At 35.5% G+C, this 26228-nt stretch overlaps 1 protein-coding gene across 5 annotated transcripts in view; it reads left to right on the top strand.

The window, feature by feature from the left end:
- LOC118682617 (GTPase-activating Rap/Ran-GAP domain-like protein 3) overlaps nt 1–26228 on the top strand; it is a 106429-nt gene that overhangs the window by 57001 nt on the left and 23200 nt on the right. For 4 of the 5 annotated variants that reach the window (XM_070109549.1, XM_070109547.1, XM_036371869.2 and 1 more), the window contains 3 exons: nt 17378–17464; nt 20386–20467; nt 23089–23207. In XM_070109549.1, the coding sequence (XP_069965650.1) occupies nt 17378–17464; nt 20386–20467; nt 23089–23207 (288 nt within the window). Of the gene's footprint in view, nt 1–17377; nt 17465–17860; nt 20303–20385; nt 20468–23088; nt 23208–26228 lie in introns of those variants that run through there. The other variant, XM_070109548.1, reaches the window with a different exon arrangement.

Raw genomic sequence — 26228 nt, 5'->3', positions numbered from 1 at the left:
GTAAAATCGGTCCGAAAATTACTCCCACTCCCAAACACATATATAGCTTACTAATTCTATACTGAATATGCCTATCAATGTGCGAGTTATCTTCAGAAAATTGCGTGCAAATATCAGGATTTCCCATAGGGATGATATGATTTCTAAGTGTCGTTTCGGCCATTTTTAATATGTCATCATTTTCAATTTTTGTTCATTGTATTCAGTATTGTTCACGATTTCATCAAGAAAAGATATACGCAAGAACAACGTTTACAAATTATTCAATTTTACAATATTATCAAAATAATCGATCTCCAATTGCAACTTTTCGTGTGCTTTTGTCATTTTATGGTCGTAATAATCGTCCACCTGTGCTCACTATTCGTCGAATTGTTGATAATGTTAAAGTAGGACTATTTCAAACCACAACCTGGATCCTTTTGAGAAAGGATTTGACACCATTAGACTACCTCTTTCGGGGTAATTTAAAGTTATTGATCTTTAGCAAGACTCTCTTCAAGCTTTAGAATTCAATATTGAACGTTCATGACATATGACTTGATTTAGTGGAAAAAGGACTCGAATATTGGGATAATAGAATTCGTTCCTGCAAAAGAAGTCGTGAAGGCTATTTGAATGATGTATTTAAAATAATCGCGCCTGGAGTAGTGAAATGTGAGGACAATGCTGATTTGTTTTTATGATTCCAAGGGTATTGTCCACAAAGAATTTGCTCCACCCGGCCAAAACGTTAATGAGGTATTCTACTTGTACCTTGGAGTTTTGAAGCGTTTGGTGCGCCATATTCGACGTGTTCGTCCCGAATATCGCGAAGAAAGAAGTTGACGTTTGTTACACGATAATGCGCCGTCTCATCGATCGACGCTTGTGGCCGATTATTTGACCAAAAATCACATTTTAACAATCAACCACTCCCCGTGTTCACCTGATATGGCACCATGCGACTTCTACCTTTTCGGAAAAATGCATTTGCCGATAAAAGGAAACTGTTATGCAGACGTGGAGGCCATTCAAAAGACTTGCACCGTCATACTGGCGGACTATTTTGAATAAAATTAATTGATTTTGCCGATAAAACGATTTGTTCTGTCTTTCTTTTTTTAAGGTCCTGTTTACTTTGGAATCGTATGCTTTGAAGAGCAAGTAAATGTGGGTTTAAAAAATTTGTAATTTTTTTCATATGTGTAATATTTGGCCAAATATTTGTAACATGTTGCTAATATAATATGTGTAAAATAAGAGTTTTGTTCACCTAACGTTTGTTTGTATCACCTAAAAATAATCAAGATAGATAAAGCGTTATGTATATATAAATTATCAGAGTGACGAGACGAGTTGAAATCCTGGTGACTACCTGTCTGTCCGTCCGACCGTGCGAGCTGTAACATGAGCACAAATTAAGATATAATATATTGATGAAGTTTGGTACATACATATGTCCCTTGGTACCATAAGAAGTTTGGTACGGTAAATGGGCGTCATCGGACTGGCGAAACACCCACCAAACGCCATTAATTGAAAACCTATAAAATGCTATAACTATTATAATCACTAAATTAAGATATAAACCTGTAAATTGGTACAAACAAATGAATTGGGGAGAGCATCTATGGTTGAAATTTATTTTAAAAAGTGGGCGTGGCCTCGCCTCCTAAAAAGTTTAATGTATATTCTCCTAAGCCAATTAACCTATATGACCCAAATTTGCACAGAATAAATACTTCTTCTTCCCATATATAATATAACCCATATAACGGTTTTGTTAAAAACTATTTAAAGTGCGATAAATCTATAACTAAAAGCTACAAAGACATTCGATTTTACACCCGAGATGGTATGAGAGTGCTTTATAGGAATCGGTGTCATACTTTGCATGGCACCGCCCATATGGAGTTGAACCCCCATATATCGGTACTTACTCTACCGATTTTAACCAAATGTAGTATGTAATATTATTTTGATATTTCTACATTACAGTACCATAATGGGCGAAATCAGCCAAAGCCACGCCTACTTTTGTTATACACAATTTTAAATTCCATCTGATTCTTTAACAATCAATGAATACAGATAAAACTTGGCACGAATAGTGCCTTTGAAATGTGCCACCTTATGAACAACAAGAAAAAGCGTTAACTTCGGTGCACCAAAGCTATAATACCCCTCACAAATACAAAGGTTCCTTACAAGAACATGATTCCGTTAGCAGCACTTGACAAGGCAACTAATTTTCCATCTTGTAATGAATTTCATCGCATTACGAAATGCCAAAGGTTTCGTAATCTTCAACTTGATGAACGCTGGAATCTAGTGAAGCAGGCATCATTATGTTTCAATTGCCTCAAGGCGGACGGTTAAGGTATCGGCATCGCAACCGTACGCGTACGTGGGTCAGTGATATTTTGGAAGTTATCGCTGACGTCTTCTGGGCAGCCGCAGAATGGGACAGCATCCTTCATAGCTTTTATGTTGGTGATTATTTAGAAAGTGTGCACACGACAGAACTGGCCACATACCATGCACGTGACGTTGACATCATTTTTTAACAAGATAAAGTTTAGTTAGATCAGTGAAACTCCAACTGCATCCAGACCCTGGAAGAAATCAGTGTAATAAGGCGTCTACATTGGAGATAAATTTTAGCGTTCCAGCACAACGGTACTGATACCTTATTTTTAAAGTTAAGGTATGTAACTTTGACACAAATCCTACTAAACGGATTATTTTGAGTCACTAGGGATGTTGGCACCAGTTGTCGTGACGGCAAAGATGATTGTTCAAAATCTATGGTTGGCAAAACTGAGTTGAGATACGCCTCTACTATCTAATCTTCGCGAGACAGGAATGAAATACTGGAACAGTCTAAAAGCTTACGCAGCAGCTAGTTACTTGCGGATCCCATACATCCTTAAAACAAGAGTTCCCCATGGAAGAAAATTACGATCCCTCACCTAGAGCTTTCTGAGCGACTCAACAATTCATCTCCATTGGATTCGGAGGCAACATTCAAATTCGGATATAAACGCGTGGCGACACATTCGCTCAGAATACAAGTACAACCCCACCGACTGCGCGAGCTGCGAAACTACACCAGTCGCTATCCAAGGGAGCGAACTTTGGTGAAAGCGACCTCCTCTCATCCACACGGTTAATAAATCATCATTACCTTTACCAAGTCTCACAACTAAAGAAATTCGATTTGAAGAGGCCGGCGGTTAAGGGTGCATCTTGACGTTGGGAAGGGTTTACTGATGACATCCTTTCGAACAGAGCAAATACCTTTGTTAGCCGTTTGAATGCCTTACTGAATATAACAGCGCGAATTCGTCGTATCATGACGACACTCAGGAGTCAGAGATCAAATGAGCTGATTACTGCTGAAGGGAAAGAGTGGGCCCTGATCACTCATATTTGTCAAAGTCAAGGTAAAATGTATGCGATCCACTACATTCTGAAATCTCGTTCCAGCACTCGACTCGACAAGTAAATTGCTTCCAGTGAAGTCGATTTCGGATGAAGAAGGCATACTTCGCGTAGGAGGTCGGTTGACAAATTCGAAATTACCATATGTGCAAAAACATCCAATCATTCTTGCTAATACCTGTCCATTGTCCAAATTTCTCGTAGTTCATGCTCATAAGTGCTGTCTTCATGGTGGATACAGAAAATGTTGAAGTACTTACGCATGCGATTTTGGTTTCTGCATGCACGTCGGATTGTAAAATCATATATTCATCAGTGTGTATTTACCCATACCGGCCTTTTTTTTTACTATTGTGGCCCTTTTACCATTCGTCATGGAAGATAACGATCCACTACAACGACTAGAACTTACGGCGCCATTTTCATTTGTACGGCTACAAAGACCGTACACATCGAACATGCAGAAAATGTGTCAGCTCAGGAGTTTATCGGTGTATTTGATCGCTTCATAAGTCAACGCGACATATGTTCGGCTCTTTATAGCGGCAACGGAACGCAACTTGTAGGTGCTAGTCGAGTTATGAATTAACACCTACAGGTAACTGGCAACTTTCTCATTGGCCGACCGCCCAATTTGAGAACAGAACCATCTATTGTCGATATTCCAGGAAATCGTCTGTTATCTCCTCATAAATTCCCGAAAATATTCGAGCATTTTAAAAGCGTTGTAAAACTGTTGAATATAATACTGGCAAATATAATTTTCGTAAAGTTCACAGACTTGTTGTAAAACATCCTTTCCAACGCCCAGTGTAAAATATTTGCTGTTTTATTGATCCAAACCAATAAGTTCAGCACCCAGAAGGTTCAGCCGGCGAGGACTGTCAACGATTAATAATAAGTTTACTTAACTTGATGGATTTATGATGTGTTATTGGGCAGCACCATTTTCCAGGTACACACTGCCAAATCTGGCATCATCATTATCAGGTGACGCAATTTAGCTTCGTCATTTCTATCGTTGTGCAGTACACAAGAACAACAAGAATCACCATTATCAGGTGATGCGTTTTAGTTTTAGCATATCATACCATTCTATTGTTGTTTCGTCAGGCCATTGTGCCATATGCAATAAAAACTTTGCGACTTTCATCGGTTCGCTTAAATACTATTTTTCTATATAAGGTTAGGTTAAGCATAAGTTTATGGTTAGTTGGCTGTCAAGAGAATTGGATGGTAATTGGAGCGGACCAATGATACAGTAAAAACAAAAACTAATAATTTAAATCGTGGTGTTATTGTAGTGCAGTACGTCATTTATAGCAGGCTTATTTTGTGTGTTTGTACTAAACCATATTCTAAACGTAAACATATATATTTATTATAATTTCTACTAAAGGTACGACATTTTTATATAGGGTATATTACGAAAACGGCAACCGAGGGGTAATTAAAAAGATAATAAATACGCTTAATCAACCGATAGGGGCTATTTGTGAATTTAAAAAATATTAAATAATTTAATAATTTTAGTTTGACATAATTATATTATTTTTTAACTTTTTTTCATTACAAGTAAGTGCTAATTTACTATAAGATGGTTTAAGAGACCAATACTTGCTTTCAGTCATTGATTAAACTACCGAGCATGAATTGATTGCTTTTACTTCTACCATTAAACTAAAAAAAGATTGAGGATATGTCGCCAATCAAGTTCATTAAGATATCTCAGCTATTGATCATTATATTCAGAAGAATTATATTAAAACAGGACATGTTGTATCTTCAAGATTTTGGTATACATACATATATTAGAGTGGACCAAAAAATACGAATGTTTTCTTTTCGCGCGGTACTCCAAAAAATTGGTTGGTAGACACTAACCGGGAAGGTTCTCCGCTTCACCGTTATCTATTTTTTTCTTATGATCGGATAAAAAGATTCATATATATATTTCGTTTTATGGGTTTTGCAGGAAGTTTAATGCAAAACAAAATGATCTCTTACCTTTTATCGACTATTTGAAAGCAAATTTCTTTGTTTGTTTTGAATGAAAAAAAAAAACATTTTAAATTGTAAAGCTCATAGTCTTGTAGAAAATTTTCTGCTCTACAAAAATTTTTGATTAAGTTATGTGTTTACGAGATATTCATCTTCAAGCATCATTGCCTAATAAAGGGAAACACAATAAAACAAGAAAAAAGATGCGCGTTGCACTCGGGGACCGCCGCGGTAAAGCTATTGCATAGTATTTTTTATAAACTTTTGCAATTATAATTATTGATTTATTTCTAATGCAGTATTTTTTTTTCTTTGATATTAATTCAAGTTACACTTTTTGAGCGTGGTGACCGATAAAAACATACATTTTTTTCGTTTATTGAATAAATGCGATTTTATATTGTTTAAAATATTTTCATTATCTTACAATACATGTAGTCAGGAATTTTTAACATTGAAACTATTGGTTTATGGTAACTGAAATAAGAAACACAGGTTTGAGACTTGATATCCTCTAAATATCTGGAAAATGATGTACTCATACTTTATTGTGGATTCTTGTGGATCATTATTCATTTTCAAATGAAATTTTTCCGAAAGAAAAGTTGTCAAACGCTCTGATATTTTATCAAGGAAGTTGATATTGAAATCTCCAGCCAAGATAAGTGGAAATTTATTACCATTGATAAACCGATTGAAATACCTAATTTCAATTGTATTGTTCAGGTCAAACGAGAAACTATTCCAAAAGGTGGGGTAGATATTTCTCAAAATAATAATAATGTTGCTAATATTAAAGCTCCGAATATTGAATAATTTATTTGTTATTAATTAAATTTTTAGTAAAATCCAAATTTTTATTTGCCATTAAAAAAGTTTTAATTGTGTATTATTTTCTAATCACCCTGCTCTTTAATTTGTAAAACCGAAAATATGCCTAAAAGTATACAAACATTTTGCTAATACTTTGTGATCGTGTTAGGTTTATATCCGCCGCGCTCAAAGCCCGCGATAGAAGCTATGCAATAGCTTAAAAGCGTTAAACGTTCGGCTGCACCGAAGCTATTTAGTTACCCTTCACAAATACCAAAACTTCCTCAAAGGAATTTGATTCCGATCGCCCAGCTTGTATAACAGCAATATGCAATAGCGATCCGATCATAGCAATTTCTACGGAGATTCCATTATTGCTTTAGATAATGGTCCGTTCCGAATTTCGTAAAGATATCTCGTCAAATGAAAAAGTTTTCCATACAAGCACTTGAATTCCATTGTTCAATTTGTATGGCAGGTATATACTTTAGTGGTCCAATATCGGCCATTCCAACAAATGAACAGCTTCATGGCATGATCAAAGCTGGGGAAATACCTTATGCACAACGATACATTGTTATTAGGATACACGTTATTTGAATTTCATTAAGGTAACTAACATATTGAACGATATATGCGATATAAAGTCAATCGGAAGTTCGAAAATCCTTCTATTAGGTATATGGGGGTAAAAAATTATTGATCCGATTCAAACTATTCTTACCGTACATATATACTATTATCAGAAAAGGATTCTTTCCGAATTTCAATTATATCTTACAGATTGATCGATATTTTCAATAAAAAGTTCGTAAAAAGAATTGGATTCCATATATTTGGTATCTGGGGGCTTAAACGGTTTTACTCCGAGTGTGCAATTTTTGTTCGTAAGGCGGTACACTTCAAAAGCATTATTCGTGCAAAGTTTTATCTGGAGCCATTGATTGGTTCTTGATTTGTATACTGGAAAGTGAAAGAACCAGATTTTATCACTGTAATAGAGAAATATCAAATCAATATTAAATCGGTAAAGTAGGTAAATATGTATAGGCAGTGCCACGTCCATCGTCCAAATTTGATACCAGCTCCTACAAAGCTCTCTCATACCATCGGGTGTATATTATGGCACTTTTAGTAGCTTTAAACAAAACCGTTATATAGGGAATGTGATTCGTTGTGCCTCATTCGAGTTCTGTAGCTTAATTTACGGCTTAGTTATGGGACTTTATACGTTTTAGATTAATGCGGTGCGATTACGCATCTAAGAACTCGTGCTTCCTTTTTTACCAAGGAACATGTGTACAAAGTTTCATTAAGATATCTTAATTTTTACTAAAGTTACAGCTTACACGGACTGACGGACTGACAAACGAACGGGCGGACAGACAGTCACCCGGATTTCAACTCGTCTTGTCATCCTTATCATATATATATGTATACATAACTCTATATCTATCTCGATTACTTATGTGAAAAAACTATTATACTCTGTAGTAACATATTGCAAGAGTTGTAAAATTCAAAAGAAACAAGAACAAGTAAGGAAGGGCTAAGTTCGGATGTAACCGAACATTTTATACTCTCGCAAAGTCAAATGGTATACTCGTTTGAGATTTCTTTGTGGATCGACTGATATTTTCGGTAGAAGGTCAACTATAGGCACTGGGGTCCACATATTTAGTACTTAGGGGTTTGAACAGTTTTAGTTCGATTTAGACAATTTTTGGCCGCAAGGTGGCATACTTTAATTGCATTATTCACGCAAAGTTTTACCCCGATATAATCATTGTTACCTGATTCGCATAGTGGAAAGCGAAACAATCAGATGGAATTGAAAATGGTGTTACATGGGAAGTAAGCGTGGTTGTAGTCCTATTTCGCCCATTTTCGCACTATGACATAGAAACATGAATAGAACGTTATGCACCGAATTTGGTTGAAATCGGTTGAGCAGATCTCAAGATATGGGTTTTCACCTAAAAGTGGGCTGTGCCACGCCCACTGTCAAATTTTGAACGCGGTTCCTATAAAGTCATCTTATACCATCTCAGAGATAAAATTTAATCTCTGGCGTGTTTAGTGCTTGATTTATCGCGCTTTTAGTTGTTTTTAACAGTACCGTTATATGGGAAGTGGGCGGAGTTGCCATCCGATTTCAATAGAAGTGCTAAAAACATTTGCTTCTAGTGAATTTTGTTATTATAGCATTAGCGGTTTAGGAGATATGCACATTAAACCTATTAGAGGCGGGACCACGCCCACTTTTAAAAAAAAAGTTTTAACTGCAGATGCCCCTCCCTAATGTGATCCTGTGTACCAAACAACAGTCTTGTATCTTATTGCGGAGCTTAGTTATGGCAAGTTATTTGTTTTTGATTAATGGCGTTTTGTGGGCGTGGCAGTGGTCCGATTACGCCCATCTGCAATACCAACCGTCTCACGATACCAAGAAACATGTCTACCAAGTTTCATAAAGATATCTCAATTTTTACTCAAGTTAGAGCTTGCACGGGCGGACGGACGGACGGACAGACAGTCACCCGGATTTCAACTCGTCTCTTCATTCTGATCATTTATATATATATAACCCTATATCTAACTCGATTAGTTTTAGGTGATACAAACAACCGTTAGGTGAACAAAACTATTATACTCTGTAGCAACAGGTTGCGAGAGTATAAAAATTGTTAACTTCGGGTGCACCGAAGCTTTAATACCCACATACAAAGACTCTTAAACTTGATTCCCATCGTTCAATTTGTATGGCAACTATATGCTATAGTGATCTGATCTGAACAATTTCTGCGATGAATACATTGTTGCCTTAAATAATAACTCGTGCCTAATTTCATGAAGATACCTCGTCAAATAAAAAAGTTTTCCATCCAAATATTACTTTATTCCGATTGTTCAGTTCGTATGGCAGCTATATGCTATAGTCGTCCAATATCGGCCGTGCCATCAAATGGGCAGGTTCTTAGTGAGAAAAAGCCAGGTGCAAAATTTCAGATCGATAGACCGACAGACGGACAGACAGACGGACATGGCTAAATCAGCTCAGCTCATAATGCTGATCAATTATGTATATATTCGGTAAAGTAAAAAGTTCGTTCGGTTTTTATCTAAGAGATGGCGTTATTGTCCATAGTACTAGTGTTACGTGTCGCACCATGTCATACTATATGGCGCTGAAAACGTGTTTATTCCCGCTAAAAGTTTGTCTTTGACAGTTTTTCGATTAATTGACTCAGTACGTTGTGAGCGCTCGTCAAAGATGGACACCAGCAAAGAGAAAAGTCGCTATATTTTACAATTTTTCCTCGATCAGGGCGAAAAAGCAGCCAAAGCGGCTGAAAAAATTAATTTAATTTATGAGCCCGATACTGTAAACGAACGTGTAGCACAAAAGTGGCTTGCTAGGTTCCGTTCCAGTAATTTCGATGTCAAAGATGCACCACACGTGGGGAGGCCTGTTGTCGAAAATTGCGATAAAATCATGAAAATAGTGGAAATAGACCGTCACGTGAGCACTTATTTAATTGCTGAGGAACTACAGATAAGACAGAAAACCGTTTGAAACCATTTGCATAACCTTGGATTCAAAAAGAAGCTCGATGTTTAGTTCGTGTGGCACTAACGCAAAAAACATGATGGATCGAATTTCCACCCTGCGAATCGCTGCTGAATCGCAACAAAATCGAACCGTTTCTGAAGCGGATTTTGACTGGCGATGAAAAATGGGTCACTTACGACAACATCGAGCGAAAACGGTCGTGGTTAAAGCTCGGGGAAGCGGCCCAGACCGGATTGACGACCAGGGAGATTTTGCTGTGTGTTTGGTGGGATTGACAAGGAATCATCTACTACGATCTGCTCCCCTATGGCCAAACGCTCAATTCGGCCTTCTACTGCCAACAACTAGACCGCTTGAATACAGCACTCATCCAGAAGAGGCCATCTTTGATCAACAGAGGCAGAATTGTGTTCCATCAGGACAACGCCAGGACACACACGTCTTCGGTGACGCGCCAGAAGCTTCGGGAGCTCGGATGGTAGGTCCTAATGCACCCACCTTATAGTCCGGACCTGGCACCAAGTGATTACCATCTTTTCCTGTCCATGGCGAACGCGCTTAATGGTGAGAAGTTAGCCTCAAGAGAGGCCTGTGAAAATTGGCTTTTCGAGTTTTTTGCCAATAGGGACGCAGCCTTCTACGAGAGGAGTATAATGAAGTTGGCATCTCGTTGGCAACAAATTTAGCGAATAAAACGGCGCATATTTGACTTAAATCGGACAAATATACACAAAGTTATCACTTTTTGAAAAATCAATAAAAAACTGAACGAACTTTTTACTTTACCTAATATTTTATAGGGTCTCAGACGTTTTCCTATTATATATTATATGTTTGTATTGTATACTGTCAAGCATCAAAATGTGATGGAACGGACGCGTTGAGTAATTTTGTGTAATTTTATTTCTGGGTGGACGCGCACATTACTTAGGTAGCACTCGATCTGATCTTTCGTCGTTCGTAACGTTTTACTATTACCTGTAAGAAAAGAAACATTGTAAATACAATATAACTTTATAAAATAATAAAATTTTATTTGCCTTCGTTCGCCATTATGGATGAATACCAAAATGATACGTCCTGACTAACAGAGTCACTAATTCACAAATGTGTGAATTAGATACATGAGACATTCGTGACAAGCTGAATACCGGCATTAAATATATGGTGGTTGTATGGTGGTGAGTAACCGACTTTCACACTATATAAAAATTAACGGAAGGAAATGCTTCCACATAGTTTAGTTAATAAATATTAAGTAGTTTTGAGATACATATCACATTAAACATATTAGAGAACATGAAAATGTCCCCTTAAAAAAGTTCGAGTGTTGTAGATGATTTCTAACCTAGTTATAGCACTTTATAATTTTTCGGTTAACGGCGTTTTGTAGGCGTAATAAAAGTTCGCAAGTCTGCACAACAACTTTTCGGAGCATGCGGGTGGACACAATGACATTAAGAATTATGATATGTATATATAGGGTGATCCCTTTTGAGACTTTCTACTTTTTTATAAAAAAAAAACATAAAATGAAAATTTAATGGGGAATGTTTAATATCATTCGAAAGAACATTCTTTGTTATTTATTTTTTGAAGATTACCTCTTTCAAATGGTGGCCGCGGCTACATCTCAGATGGTGAATCCATTGAGTCCAATTTTCGATAACTCCTTCAAACATTTCCACCTGAATGGCCGGTATGATATCACATGATCTTGGCCACCAAGACCGTCCCAAAACGTGAAATTATCCACTCACCGAAGTGTCTTCTCAATAAATCCATTGATTGATGCGATGTGTGGGAAGTGGCGCCGTCTTGTTGAAATCGAATGTCGCCGAGATCCCGAGTTTTAAGCATCAAATGGTCGGTTTTCATGGCGCGATAACAGTCGCCATTGTCAGTCACTTTCTCACCGGCATCATTGTTTATTCCGATGAAATGACAGCTCTTGAATTTCTTCAGGTTGCTCTTTGTCTTAAATGCGGCTAATTTGCTTGTTTACATAAGTATGTTGGCTCGAAAACGTCGGATCTTCTTGGAAGAGCGAAGCGATGTCGCTTGGGAAGGTCGAGCGGCTTCAGTTCTTGCACAAGCTGTATTTTATACGCTTTCAATTTAAGATCTTGACGTAAAATGCACCAAGTCGTTCCATACGTCAGTCCGAGTTGCTGCAAACGGCCCCGAATCGACTCTCCACTTCGTGTCTTCGTGTACACTCTCAGCTACGGCCGCTATATTTTTTTCACTGCGTGCTGGACGTGTTCTATTCGGTCGATTATTATTCAATAATGAATGCTGGGTCTCAAGATGAGTGATGAAGTTGCGAATATTACGCTCAGTAGGCCGATTATATAAACGTGCGAAACACATTCTTTACAGAACATTTGTAATAAAGCTGAACGATTCATAAATTTTGTTCAGGCATAAATCTTTCCAAGATGACCTGGATAAGTTATATTACTGTGTAAACAGAGAACGTAAAGGAACGAGAAGGTGCAAATCGAATTTTGTATGATGCTCGATTGGGCGGCTAACAGAGCTGAAAAACACCAAGTAAGGAATTCACAATTTTCTTACTATTCGCTACTATTTGGCAGAAACATGTAAAATACGCTGTTCGCCAACAAAATAAATGAAAATTTTGCATTTTACATAAATATGATTTTTATTGCATTCATATTTTACATGATAAATATTAATGTCAAATATTTTTTTAAATTATGTCATTTAAAAATAATTTTTAAGCAACAAGTAAAGAAGGTCTAAGTTCGGGCGTAATCATAACATTTTATACTCTCCCAAGGTAAAGTGATATACGGAATTTTCATATATATTTTAATTAAAAATAGGAAGTAATATAATCACACACAAGAATATACACTATTATTAGAAAGAAATTTTTTCGGAATTTCATAAAGATTTCAAACATATTGACCATAAGATGTGGTATAAAGTCAACCGGAAGTTCGAAAACATTTGTATTAGGTATTTGGGTTGAGGGAAGTATTGTCCCGATTTTATCCATTTTTGGCACAAAAATATTTTCTCCGAATTTCAGTACTAGAAGTCAATGTGTCCGGGTCCTTGCAGTTATAGTCCGCTTTCGACACTAGATGTGCAAAGTTGCATTGATGTTTGATTTGTATACTGTAAAGTGAAAGAATCAGATAGAATTTTAATGTTTGTTATATGGGAAGGAGGCGAGCTTGTCAAACGACTGCGCCCATTCACAGCGTATGTATGCCCATTCACGTGGCAAATGATTAGGTAACCTTACACAGTATATTTTGCTGAAAATTATCTAGAAGTTCCTGAGATTTAGGCGGTGCCACGCCCATTGCCCGAGTTTTACACCGGCTCCCTTCCCTGTTATACTGGCTGCGAAATTTAATGTTTGAGGCTCTTTTATTCAGTGAGTTATCGCACTTTTAGCAATTTTCACATAACCGTTAAATGGGGAGTGGGTGTGATTGTTATTTGATTTTCCCTATTTTCACAGTGTATAAAGAAATTATTGCTATTTATAACAGTTAAAAATTTTCGTTTAATGGCGTTTTGTGGGCGTGGCAGTGGTTCGATTAGTGGCTATCTACGAACTCGTCCTCACCTTTTTGCCAAGGAGCACGTGTACTAAGTTTCATTAAGATATCACAATTTTTACTCAAGTTATTGCTTGCACGGACAGACAGTCACTCAGATTTCAACACGTCTCATCACCCTGATCATTTATATGTATATGTATACGATTAGTTTTAGATGATGCAAACAACCGTTAGGTGAACAAAACTATTATACTCTGTGCAACATGCTAACATTCTCTGCTCCTACAACGGGTATAGCAGCTGACTCAACAACAACTCCATCCGCCACCTAGCCAAAAACAGCTTCTTCATCAACAAATTCAAGTAATAGTAATGCTGCTGCGAGAAAGAGAAGACGAAGAAGACATGCTGCTAGAAGAAGACGTACGGCAAGCCGGCAAATGAGCGGCTAGCTGTTAGAAATTTCAGTTAGTCAATTCAGGGGCAACTTTGAAATTCACTGAAAATCTTATTGCATGGCATAATGAAGATCGTAAATAGATATATAATATTTAAATGAACAACATGGAAATTTAGAAAGGGTTATTGTTAGTTAAGTTTCAACAGAAATACTTTTTTCTAGATTTCAATCCTATTGCCATCTCTGATCATTTTTCTATAATTTTTACCACTTGAATACTTAGAGTGAAACGATAAAAAAATGGATTACAATCATATTTGGCATTTTATTAACATACTATATGTATGCAGTCAATCCCGGTTAAGTATCTCAACCGACGATGCAGATGTTTTGTTATACTTAAGAGGGAATAGCACAAGAATCCCGCTAAAGTACCATATGGTACTTACGTTCCATTTGTTAAAAATATCCATTAGAAATATAAAGATGTAACTTTTTTATACTCTCGCAACCTGTTCCTACAGAGTATTATAGTTTTGTTCACCTAACTGATGTTTATATCACCTAAAACTAATCGGGTTGGATATAGGGTTATATATATATACAAGGTGCAATTCAAAAGTTTCAGGACTTTTATTAAAAAATGAATATTATTATTATTTTTTTTTTTTTTGAAAAATGTATTGGTCGCCTTCAAAATAGTCTCTTTTCGCCTGAATACAACGTTTTGCACGTTCAAGACGGTTATCGAATGACTTTTTTAGGTCATTTGTCGGTATAGCTTGTAAATGATCAGGATGAAGAGACGAGTTCAAATCCGGGTGACTGTCAGTCCGTCTGTCCGTCTGTGCAAGCTGTAACTTGAGTAAAAATTGAGATGTCTTTATGAAACTTGCTACACATGTTTCTTGGTACCGTAAGACGGTTGGTATTACAGATGGGCGCAATCGGACCATTAATCAAAGACAAATAAATTGCCATAACTAAGCTCCACAATAAGATACAAGACTTTTATATGGTATACAGGATCATAATAAGGACGGGCGTCTGCAGTTTAAAATTTTTTTAAAAAGTGGACGTGGTCTAGCCCCCAATAGGTTTAATGTGCATATCTCCTAAGCCGCTAAAGCTACAATAACAAAATTTCCCTACAAACAAATATTTTTAGTACCTATATCGATAGTGTAAAAATGGGTGAAATTAGGTGACAACCCCGAACTCCCAAGTACTTAACACGCCAGAGACATTACATTTTATTTCTGGGATGGTATGAGATGACTTTATAGGAACCGACTTCAAAATTAGACAATGGGCATGGCACCGCCTACTTTTAGGGAAAAACCAATATCTACAAGTACATAACATTCTTCTCATATTTTCATGTTATAGTGCGAAAATGGGCGAAATCGGATTACAACCACGCCTATTTCCCATATAACACCATTTTAAATTCCATCTGATTCTCTCACTTTCCACTTTGAAAATCAAGCAAAAATGATTGCATCGGAGTAACACTTTGCATGAATAATGCCTTTTAAGTATGCCACCTTGTGACCAAAAATTGTCGACATCGAACTAAAACTCGTCAAGCCCCTGTGTACGAATATATGGATCCCAGTGCCTATAGTTGACTTTTTACCGAAAATATCGGTTCATGTGTAAGATATATAATTGAAATTCATATTATATAATAAAATAAATAAATGAAACTCTCGATAATAGTATGTTTTTGTGTCAAAGATGGCTTAAATCGGGATCATATTATTTACAAATTTAATTTGGTTAACACAGGGACATATTGCATGCGTTTCAATAAAAAATAACATAAATATTTTTGAAGTTGACATTTGTATTATATTTGGGGCCGCCGAGAGAAAAACCGGGCCCAGCGGTAAAGAAGTGGGGGAATGTATGTAATACTTTATAAATTTGATTAACTATCTTCCCGCTTACTAGTCAATGTTTTTAAAGAATAAGTCAAATACGATGTAATGTATCTTCTCTTATCTATGATGGGGAGTGGATAATTTTGAAATCTGTTGACTATCTTGATTAAGTTTTTGAACATGCAGTTTCAAATCCACCAATCTTCAATTACTTTGAACTTAAAAGTGAGCTTTTAGAGCTTTCGCGGCAGCGAATGTGTTGATAATAGTTTGGAAATCCAACTTCTTGGCTAACTTTGCCTCTAGGCACAGTGTAGTTAGTCCCGGAATCATGCCCTGACGAGCATCGATGAAAATTTTTGATCCATGCTGAAGCACTAAACGAACGTGCACCACTTGAAACAGAAACGGTTAAAGTGAAAAATATTCTCAAAGCGGTGCAAATTGTTGGGAAAAGTCTTCACAACTTTCGAGCATTAAAGGTATTCCATAAGTTTTATGGAGTAAGACGGGTTTCAAAATTTCTGCAAACTTCATTGGAGAACTTATCAAATACATCAACGGAATATATTTTGCAAATCTTTTGACAGCTACGTTGAGTTTATCTTCTTTCATGTCATGGAACTGCCATAGAAATGAGAACGATTCGCTTATGTCACTCACTGCGGCGAATATTGTATGACGTAGTAAGTGTTTCTTTTGAATTCAATTTCTTCTTTACTGCAATTTTCATCAAGTTCTTTATGTAGGTCGTTTCCGTGTTTGGTGACATCGTCTCGATATGCTTTCAATTCTCTGCAACAATTATGAGCTTATTAAAAATTGCTTTCCACTGGTCGTGCAGAAATTGAAAATCCTAAAGAATGCTATATTTCTAACTTCACCATCAAAAAACACTCAAATTTGCTTATATATCAAGTTATTAATTGCAGGGACAGTCGGATGGGCAGGTAGTCACTCGGAGTTCAACTCGTTTTGTCATCCTGACCATTTATATATAATAACTTTCTATCTATCTCTACTGGTTTTAGGTATTGCAAAGAACCGTTAAAGCAAGGTAACTATGCTTCTCTTCTATAATGTAGGAGATTAATTAGAATTTGATGGTAGAAGTATTGTCTACCTTATGTAAAAGAACTTGCTTAGCCTGTAATTTACATATTTTAAATTAGAATAGGGATTACTAAAAGGGTGCCAAAAAATCAACATAATATACACAATTTTTTATTTTTATGTATGTATATAAATAGTAGAATTTGTTAAATTATGTAGAATTGGACTCGAAAAACATAAATATTTTTGTTTTAAAGAGAATTATTAAATTTTTTTCGAAATTTCTTTTTTTATCTTAAATAAATGCAAAATATCTCAAGAACTTTGTATCTACATTTCCAGTCGACTGGAACAATTGAAATAGTAGTGAATGAAAAGTTACTAATATCTTTATACCGGCAACCACAGTTAAACTTTTTTCCGAAACGCTCCAAAGTAACGGCTGCCATTACCGCATTTTTAAACATTCCTCCATGAATGTTCTTCAAGACTATTATTTACCATTTGTTTAAAATAGATTAAATAGGTTTTAACTGCTTACAAAAAACTCCAAAAAAATGGGCCTTGTTTTACACGAGTTAAATTACCTCAACTGAACCCTTAATTTCTTTTACTTAATTAAGTATTTATGTATGTATATAATCATGTTTAGTTATTAAAAGTTTTATTTTATTTGCAGTTACCACAATCTGATTTAGATGGCCTGGATCCGAACTTTAAACGTTTTCGAATTGAAAATGGTGATTCGCTGGCAGAAAAAGACGAGGTGCGTAAATCAACATAAATTTAAAGAAGTAACAAAGGGCTAAGTTCGAGTGTAACCGAACATTTCATACTTTTGCAACTTGCAAGGATCAAAGCCGGGGTAATGCCTTCAGATGTTGGCAAAACTTTACCATATATAAAAAAATGTTGCGTTTGACGAAATGGTGTATGGACTTATTTAATTTTGGTATCATATTAACTTATTTTGAAGGTCATATACTCACTTAGTATTATTTCTATATACATATAGAAATGGAAAGACTGATTGCATTAATTTTTGACATTGCCCGAGTATATTATTGAGAGCTTATTTTCGTACGCATGAAATTTAATGCTTTAATTCTTACTTTTTCTATCCAGCCTTATTTAAATGGTTCCAAACGGTTTTTGTGCAATGTTTAGGTTCTGGACAATAGTAATCGCTGTTTGTACTCGGCGATTTCCATTATTTGGTCGATAATTAGTCTTCCAGAGCGTGGTGCATCTTTGATATGGAAATTACCGGAACGGAATCGACGAAACCAGAATTGCGCATGATTGGCTGTTATACTATCAGGACCATAAACACTATTCCCACCGCCGCCCGGATTGCGTTATCGAAGAAAAACTGTAAAATATATCTATTTGCTAATGTCCATCTTTGACGCGCGCTCAAACAAAACTAAATCAACCAATTAAGTACGCAATGTCATTTAACGCAATCTAATCGAACTCGATCGGACTTGTACAACGCGAGATAGAGATAAATAACGCCATCTATAGGATAAATAAATAATAATTTCTTTTTACTACACCTTATATATGGAGTAAAGAAGTTTCAAACCCATGAATATCAGGTATATGGCGGCTAAGGCAACTTTACGCCCGATTTTATCCAGTTTAGGCACAAAGATGCACTGTTATTTGGAAAACACGATATATGTGGTATAAAGTCAACTAGAAGTTCGAATATCTTTATATTAGGTATATGGGGGCTAAGGAAAGTATTAATCCGATTCAACCTATTTTTGACAAAAGGGTATATTATTATCATAAAAATATTGTCTCCGAATTTCAATTATATATCTCACAGATTGACGGATATTTTCGGCAAAAAGTTAGCCATAGGCTCTGGGGTCCACATTTCCGGTATCTAGGGCCTAGAATAGTTATGGTCCGACTTAGAAAATTTTTAGACCTGAGATGGCACACCTCATAAGAAATATTCATGTAAATTTGTGTATTAATTAGTTTGCACTGGTAAGTGAAACATTCAGATGAAATTTAAAGTTGTGATATGGGAAGTAGGCGTCATTACTGTTCAATTTCGCTCATTATTGCACTGTTTCATGGAAGTGTCAAAGTAATTTTATATACCAAATTTAGTTGAGACTGCTGCATTGGGTTCGAAGATATGAGCCCATTGTCCAATTTTGACACCTGCTCCTATAAAGCCCATTTCGGATGTAAAATTTATTGTTCATCTGATTTCACCTATTTTCATGCTGTCGCAAGAAGTGTCGAAATGGTATGTCCTGTGCACGTTTAGGTAATATAGCTTAAATAAATTGGAAGATATTTACATTAAACTTATTAGGAGGCGAGGCCACGCCCAATTTTAAAATGTAGTCAAACAACAGATGCCCCTCATTACTGCGTTTCGTTGTTAAAAAATAACTTTACTTTACTCTTTTGTAACTTCATTTACGGCTTAATTATGGCAATTTATAGGATTTCGATTAATGGCGTTTTTTCGATTACGCCCATCTTTTTAACTCGTCCTCACTTTTTTTCAAGGAACACGTGTACCAAGTTTCATTTAGATAGTCAGTCACGCGGAATTCAACTCGCCTCTTAATCCTAATCATTTATATATATAATACATAACTCCATATCTATCTCGGTTAGTTTTAGGTGATACAAACAACCGTTAGGTGATCAAAACTATTTTACTCTGTAGAAACATTTTGAAAGAGTGTAAATAAAAATTTCCACCACATAAGTAGCTCTTTGACTTACAAAAATTGTTGAAACTGATTCAAACCATATTGGTTTTTGTCGCTTGGTGTTAAAAAATGGAAAATTTCGATTCAATAAAAATACGCACAAGTTTTAGATATGTATAAATACATTATGAAGAGATACCGATCATACATTTAGAATTATTTCTTACAACAGACATTTTTAAATAGACTCTAAATGTTGAAAAACTAACAGTTTTACTTTTCGTGTCATGTTTCGTAGAAGTTTCACTTATTAAACCCCAAATATAGTCCAAAATAGTGTATACTAGCCTTGATAAACTCCCATATTATCTATAAATTTATCTATATAAGAGAGTAATATGGGCATCTTTAGAGACAATCTACTTCCGATTATGAAGAAATTCGTAATCATGTCAGTGGTCAGCTCGTCATAATTTTCAGCTCTAAATTTTTTTTCTCCTTTTTGACGACAACAACCCGCAAAGGCCGACATTATACTTGTATAGGCGTGAAAGCCAAAAATTGTGAAATCGCTATAATTACTTAAATAGCGAATATTTTCGATTTGAAATCGTCCTTTCCCATATGTATTTGCATATATGTATAACCAGAATTTATTAAGTAAATCCCAAGTTCAAAAAAAAAAAAAAGTTTGTTGACCTGCGTTATTGTTGTACAAGTATATACATTTCAGAATTATATCATTTAGAGCTAAATAGCCCACTAAATTTAGGTGAGACTTTCTCGTTTAGTATGTTAAAAGTGTGTACCTGAAATATATAAAACAGATACATCTTCCCATGGAAAATTGGAAAAACCTCGTCAACCTAAACCCGCTACACTACCGGAACACTACCACAACTCATCATCTTTATGTGGGTATATATAATGTTTAATAGTTTATTCGAATATAATACGTACATATGCAAATGAATCAATTTTAGTTTTACTTTTGCAGGTTTTCGGATCTCCGAGCACCCCTATCTTAGAGAATCCTGAGCATCAAACACGATGGTATTTCAAATACTTTTTGGGCAAATGTAAGTGAAGTAAAATGTTAGTACCGCAGCTATAGTACCTTGACAGCTATATGTACCTTCACAGGTACATTCTTATAGCATAAAAGGGTATAAAATGATCTTTTGATAGGTCAGTTTGAATGACAGCTATAAGATATAGTAATCCATTCTAAACAATATGTTCAGAGATGGTAGCGATGCTTTAGATAATAACTTTTGCCAAATTTTATGAAGATACTCTGACATATACAAGAGTTTTCCATGCAAAGAGAAAAGGATTGATCGGCCAATTGTATAGCAGCTACATGCTATAGTAATCCGATCCAAACAATTCTTGCGGAGATTGTAGCGCTATCTTGAATAATACTCTCTGCCAAATTCCGTGAAGATACCTTGTCAAATAAAAAATATTTCCTTACATGGAATTGAGTTTGATCATTCTGTTTGTATGGCAGCTATTCATATGTAATTGTATGTATGTGCGATATGCGCAGTTCTATCAAATAAAAAGCTTCTTTGTAAAAAAAGGACGAGTGCAAAATTTCTGAATCCGATTCGCGTAAATACAGACGGAGGGACAGACGGACAAACGGACATGACTAAATCGACTCGGCTTGTCACGCGGATGTATATACTTTATAGAGCCTCAAGTATATACAAACTGAATACCTTGTTCAGGGTATAAAAAGAATCAGAAATAATTAAGATTGAAATTAAAGACATCTTAAATATACGGGGTTATCAAAATAGCCACGCGGATTAAAACATATGTATTAACATAAGACCAATGCATGAGTTTATAATTAGATATATTTAAAATTATACAAATATAATCAAGTAAGGAAGGGCTAAGTTCGGGTGTAACTGAACATTTCATAGTCTTGCCATTTGCATGGATCAAAGCCGGAGTAATACCTTCAGTTGTTGGCAAAACTTTATATTAAGAAATGTAGCGAAAAGGTGAGAACTTATTTTCAAACAATTTTATAAATATATACATAAGTAAAAACATATACTACATATGTATATAAAGTAAAGTTTCAAAATAGTGAATATCAGTTATGTATGGTATGAGATGACTTTAAAGTAATCTTGTTATAAATTAAACAGCGGGCATTGCACCGCCCACTGTTAGGTGAAAACCCATATCTTCGGATCTGCTTAACCCATTTCAACCAAATTCCGTTCATGACATTCTTCTCAAATTTCTATATCATAATGCCAAAATGGATAAAATCGGATTACAACTACGCCTATTTCCCATGTAACACCATTTTCAAATCTATCTGATTCTTGCACTTTCCACTATGCGCAACAATAATTGTACCAGGTAAAACTTTGCGTGAATAATTCGTTTAAAGTATGCCACCTTGTGACCAAAATTTGTCTAAATCGAACCAAAACTGTTCAAGCCCCTAGGTACTGAATGTGTAGACCCCAGTGCCTAAAGACTTTTTACCTAAAATATCGGACAATGTGTAAGATATATATAATAGTTGAAATTCATATAATAAAATAAATAAATGAAACTCTCGATAATAGTATGTTTTTGGGTTAAAAATGGGTTGAATCGGATCAATACTTCCTCTAATATAAAATATTGCCAACGCCTGAAGTAATTTCCCAGGCTTTGATCCTTGCAAGTTGCGAGAGTATAAAATGTTCGGTTAGACCCGAACTTAGAACTTCCTTACTTGTTTTTCTTTGATATTAATTCAAGTTACACTTTTTGAGCGTCATGATCGATAAGTAAACAAATTTTGTTCTTTTATTGAATAAATGAGAAGTTAATACAGGAATTTTTAACATTGAAACTATAGGTTTATGGTAACTGAAATAAGAAACATGCGTTTGAGACTTGATATCCTCTAAATATCTGGAAAATAGCACGTCAATGCTGATCCCATATTTTGTTGTGGATGCTTGATATTTTATCAACGAAGTTGATGTTGAAATCTCCAGCCAAGATAAGCAGAAATTTATTACGATTGATAAACCGATTGAATTACGTAATTTCAATTGTATTGTTCAGGTCGAGAAAGTATTCCAAAAGGTGGCGTAGATATTTCACAAAATAATAATAATGCTACTAATATCATACTTTGTGATCGTATTAGGTTTATTTTCGTTACGGAAGTTCTTGATTCGGTCGCCGCGATAAAAGCTATTCAATAGCTTAAAAATTATTCGGCTGACTAGTTCGGCTTGCGGTCCGTATTAGTAGTACCACAAATATGTAAGGAAGCTCTAGGTTCGGGTGTAATCGAACATTATATATTCTCGCAAGGTAAAGTGATATACTGGAATTTCGTATATATTTTAATAATATAAATTAAAAGTAGGGGCAGACGGACCTACAGACAGTCACTCGGATTTAAACGCGTCTCGTCACCCTTATCATTTATATACATACATATAAGTATATATATATTATGTTCAGGTCATACAAACAACCGTTAGGTGAACAAAACTATTATAATCTGTGCAACATGTTGCGGGAGCATAAAAATTGGTATAATTAATTTAATGGGTAGTTACAAAATATACAGACTTTTGTATGAACGTTATTTGAAATATTTAATTTTCTGCTTTTGTCATATATGTACATAGCATAGTTATTTATTATTTTTTTTTTGTTATAGTGCACCAAAATTATGTCGGTGTGGATACGGAGAAGAATCCTTACTTTCTTTCGGTTGTGTCGCAAGATTCGGGTCATCAGGGTGCACCAATGTTTCGGGCAATATTATTTCGGAAGCAGGTAAGCTGTACTGCTGGAAATAGTTTTAAATTTAAACCCTTAATAGTATTAATTATTGCAAAGTATCTATGTAGATATGACTACACAATTCTAAGAAACTCAATATACTAATATACCATATCGAAAATTTTTTGACTAAAATTAAATATTATAACAAATTTCACTTAAATCTTTAAAATACATCTAATAATATTGTTGACTTAAATCTTTAAGATACATCTAATAATATTTAACTTTTTACTTGACCTAATATATTTATAGACATAATTACTCTAACAAAAAATGATCATATGAGTCAGAAAGTTGACATCTCCAATAACCGCGTGCGGCATTAACTACATGAATAAGTAGGGAAAGGCTAGGTTCGGGTGTAACCGAAAATTGAAACTTGCAATGATCAAAACCGGGGAAATATCTTCAGGTGTTGGACAAACTTTATATTAGAAATGGTTCAACTTCATTGTTAGACGAAATGTTTAATGGATTACAATCAAATTAGAGATCATATTAACTTATTTTGAAGGTCAAAAACCCACTTAGTTTTATTACTATATTTTACTTCCCGTCAGGGAAATTATACTAAAGTCATTGAAGGCATAGAATATAAGGGCTGATTGCATTAATTTTTGACATTGCTCAAGTGTACTTGAGAACTTATGTTAAAGCAATTTTATAAATATATCAATGTAAACATACTAGAGAATGTAAACATACTCGATGCTGTGAATAAGGTATACATTAATTATAAACTATTCAATATAGTAAACTTGTATTTGTGAATAAAAACGATAACGTTATTTCCGGTGCAAGCGTAACCCTACGTATCACTTCCAAATTTAACAAGTAAGGAAGTTCTAAGTTCGGGTGCAACCGAACATTTTATACTTTCGCAACTTGCAAGGGAAATTATTTTAAGTGTTGGCAAAATTGTATATTAAAAGAAGTATTGATCCAATTCAACCCATTTTTGACACAAAAACATACTATTATCGAGTTTTTCATTTATTTATTTTTATACTCTTGCAACCTGTTGCTACAGAGTATAATAGTTTTGTTCACCTAACGGTTGTTTGTATCACCTAAAACTAATCGAGTTAGATATATGGTTATATATATATAAATGATCCGGATGAAGAGACGAGTTGAAATCCGGATGACTGTCTGTCCGTCCGTCTGTCCGTCCGTCCGTTTGTGCAAGCTGTAACTTGAGTAAAAATTGAGATATCTTTATGAAACTTGGTACACATGTTTCTTGATACCGTAAGACGGTTGATATTGCAGATGGGCGTAATCGGACCACTGCCACGCCCACTAAATGCCATTAATCAAAAACAAATAAATTGTCATAACTAAGCTCCACAATAAGATACAAGGCTGGTATTTGGCACACACGATCGCATTAGGGAGGGGCATCTGCGGTTAAATAGATTTGATGTGCAAATGTCCTAAAAGCTAAAGCTATAATAACGAAATTCACTGAGAACAAACGTTTTTAGGCACGGTGTGAAAATGGGTGAAATCGGGTGACAGCTCCTCCCACTCCCCATATAACGGTACTGTTAAAAACTATTAAAAGCGCCAGAGTCATTAAATTTTAGCACAGGGATCGCATAAGCTGATTTTATAGGAGCCGCGTTCGAAATTAGACAATGGGCGTGGCACCGCCCACATTTAGGTGAAAACCCATATCTTGAGATCTACTCAACCGATTTCAACCAAATTCGGTACATAATATTCTTCTCATATTTCTATGCTATAGGCGAAAGTGGGCGAAATCGTATTACAACCACGCCTATTTCCCATATAACTACATTTCAAATTCCATCTGATGTTTTCACTTTCCTGTATGCAAATCAAGCAACAATGATTATATCGGCGTAAAAAGTCAACTCTAGGCACTGAGGTTCATATATTCAGTACTTAAGGGCTTGAACAGTTTTGGTTCGATTTGGACAATTTTTGGTCACAAGGTGGCATAATTTAAACGCATTACTCACGCAAAGTTTTACTATAACATAGAAATAAAAAACAAATACTTTGCACCGAATTTGGTTGAAATCGGTTAAGCAGATCCCAAGAGTTTTATAAAGATATTAAGGGGCAAGACCACGCCCATTAAAAAATAAATTTAACTGAAAATACCCCTTTCTAATGTGATCCTGTATACCAAATAACAGTCTTGTATCTTATTCCGGAGCTTAGTTATTGCAATTTATTTGTTTTTGATTAATGGCGTTTTGTGGGCGTAGTAGTGGTGCCGTGGCATCGTAGTCCGATTACGTCTATATGCAATACCAACCGTTTACGGTACAAAGAAACATGTGTACCAAGTTTCATAAAGATATCTCAATTTTTACTTAAGTTACAGCTTGTACAGACGGACAGACAGTCATCCGGATTTCAACGCGTCTCGTCATCCTGATTATTTATACATGTTGCGTTCCAAAGTAAACAGGACCTTTAAAAAAGAGAGAACAAATGGTTTTTCGGTAAACTCAATTAATTTTATTCAAGATAGTCTCCTTCTGCTATAATACAGCTTTTTGCATAGTCCGAAAGCATGTCGAACGAGTGTTTTAGCTCGTTGCCCGGTATGGCCGCCAGTATGCCGGTGCAAGCCTTTTGAATGGCCTCCACGTCTGCATAACGCTTTCCCTTCATCGTCAAATGCATTTTTCCGAAAAGGTAGAAGTCGCATGGTGCCATATCAGGTTAAAATGTGATTTTTGGTCAAATAATCGGCCACAAGCGTCGATCGCTCCAGGCGCGATTTTATGTGTTTCGGCTCGTCCGGCCCCTTCCATTCAGCACTCTGGCTTTTCGTTTCGGGATCATATTGAAAACACCACGTTTCGTCACCAGTCACAATCTTGTAAAGGAAGTTCGAGTATTTTTTTGCCTCTTTAATGATGTTTTTTGAATGTTGAATTCTGAGCAATTTTGGGTCGTCAGTCAATTTGTGCGGAACAAACCGTGCACACTCCTTTTGTAAGCCCAAATGTTCGGTCAAAATGCGATAAA

Source organism: Bactrocera oleae, chromosome 5 (genome assembly GCF_042242935.1).
Source record: "Bactrocera oleae isolate idBacOlea1 chromosome 5, idBacOlea1, whole genome shotgun sequence".
Lineage (NCBI taxonomy): Eukaryota > Metazoa > Arthropoda > Insecta > Diptera > Tephritidae > Bactrocera > Bactrocera oleae.
Note: the sequence above shows the minus strand (reverse complement) of the source record. Positions and strands in the feature narration are given on the sequence as shown.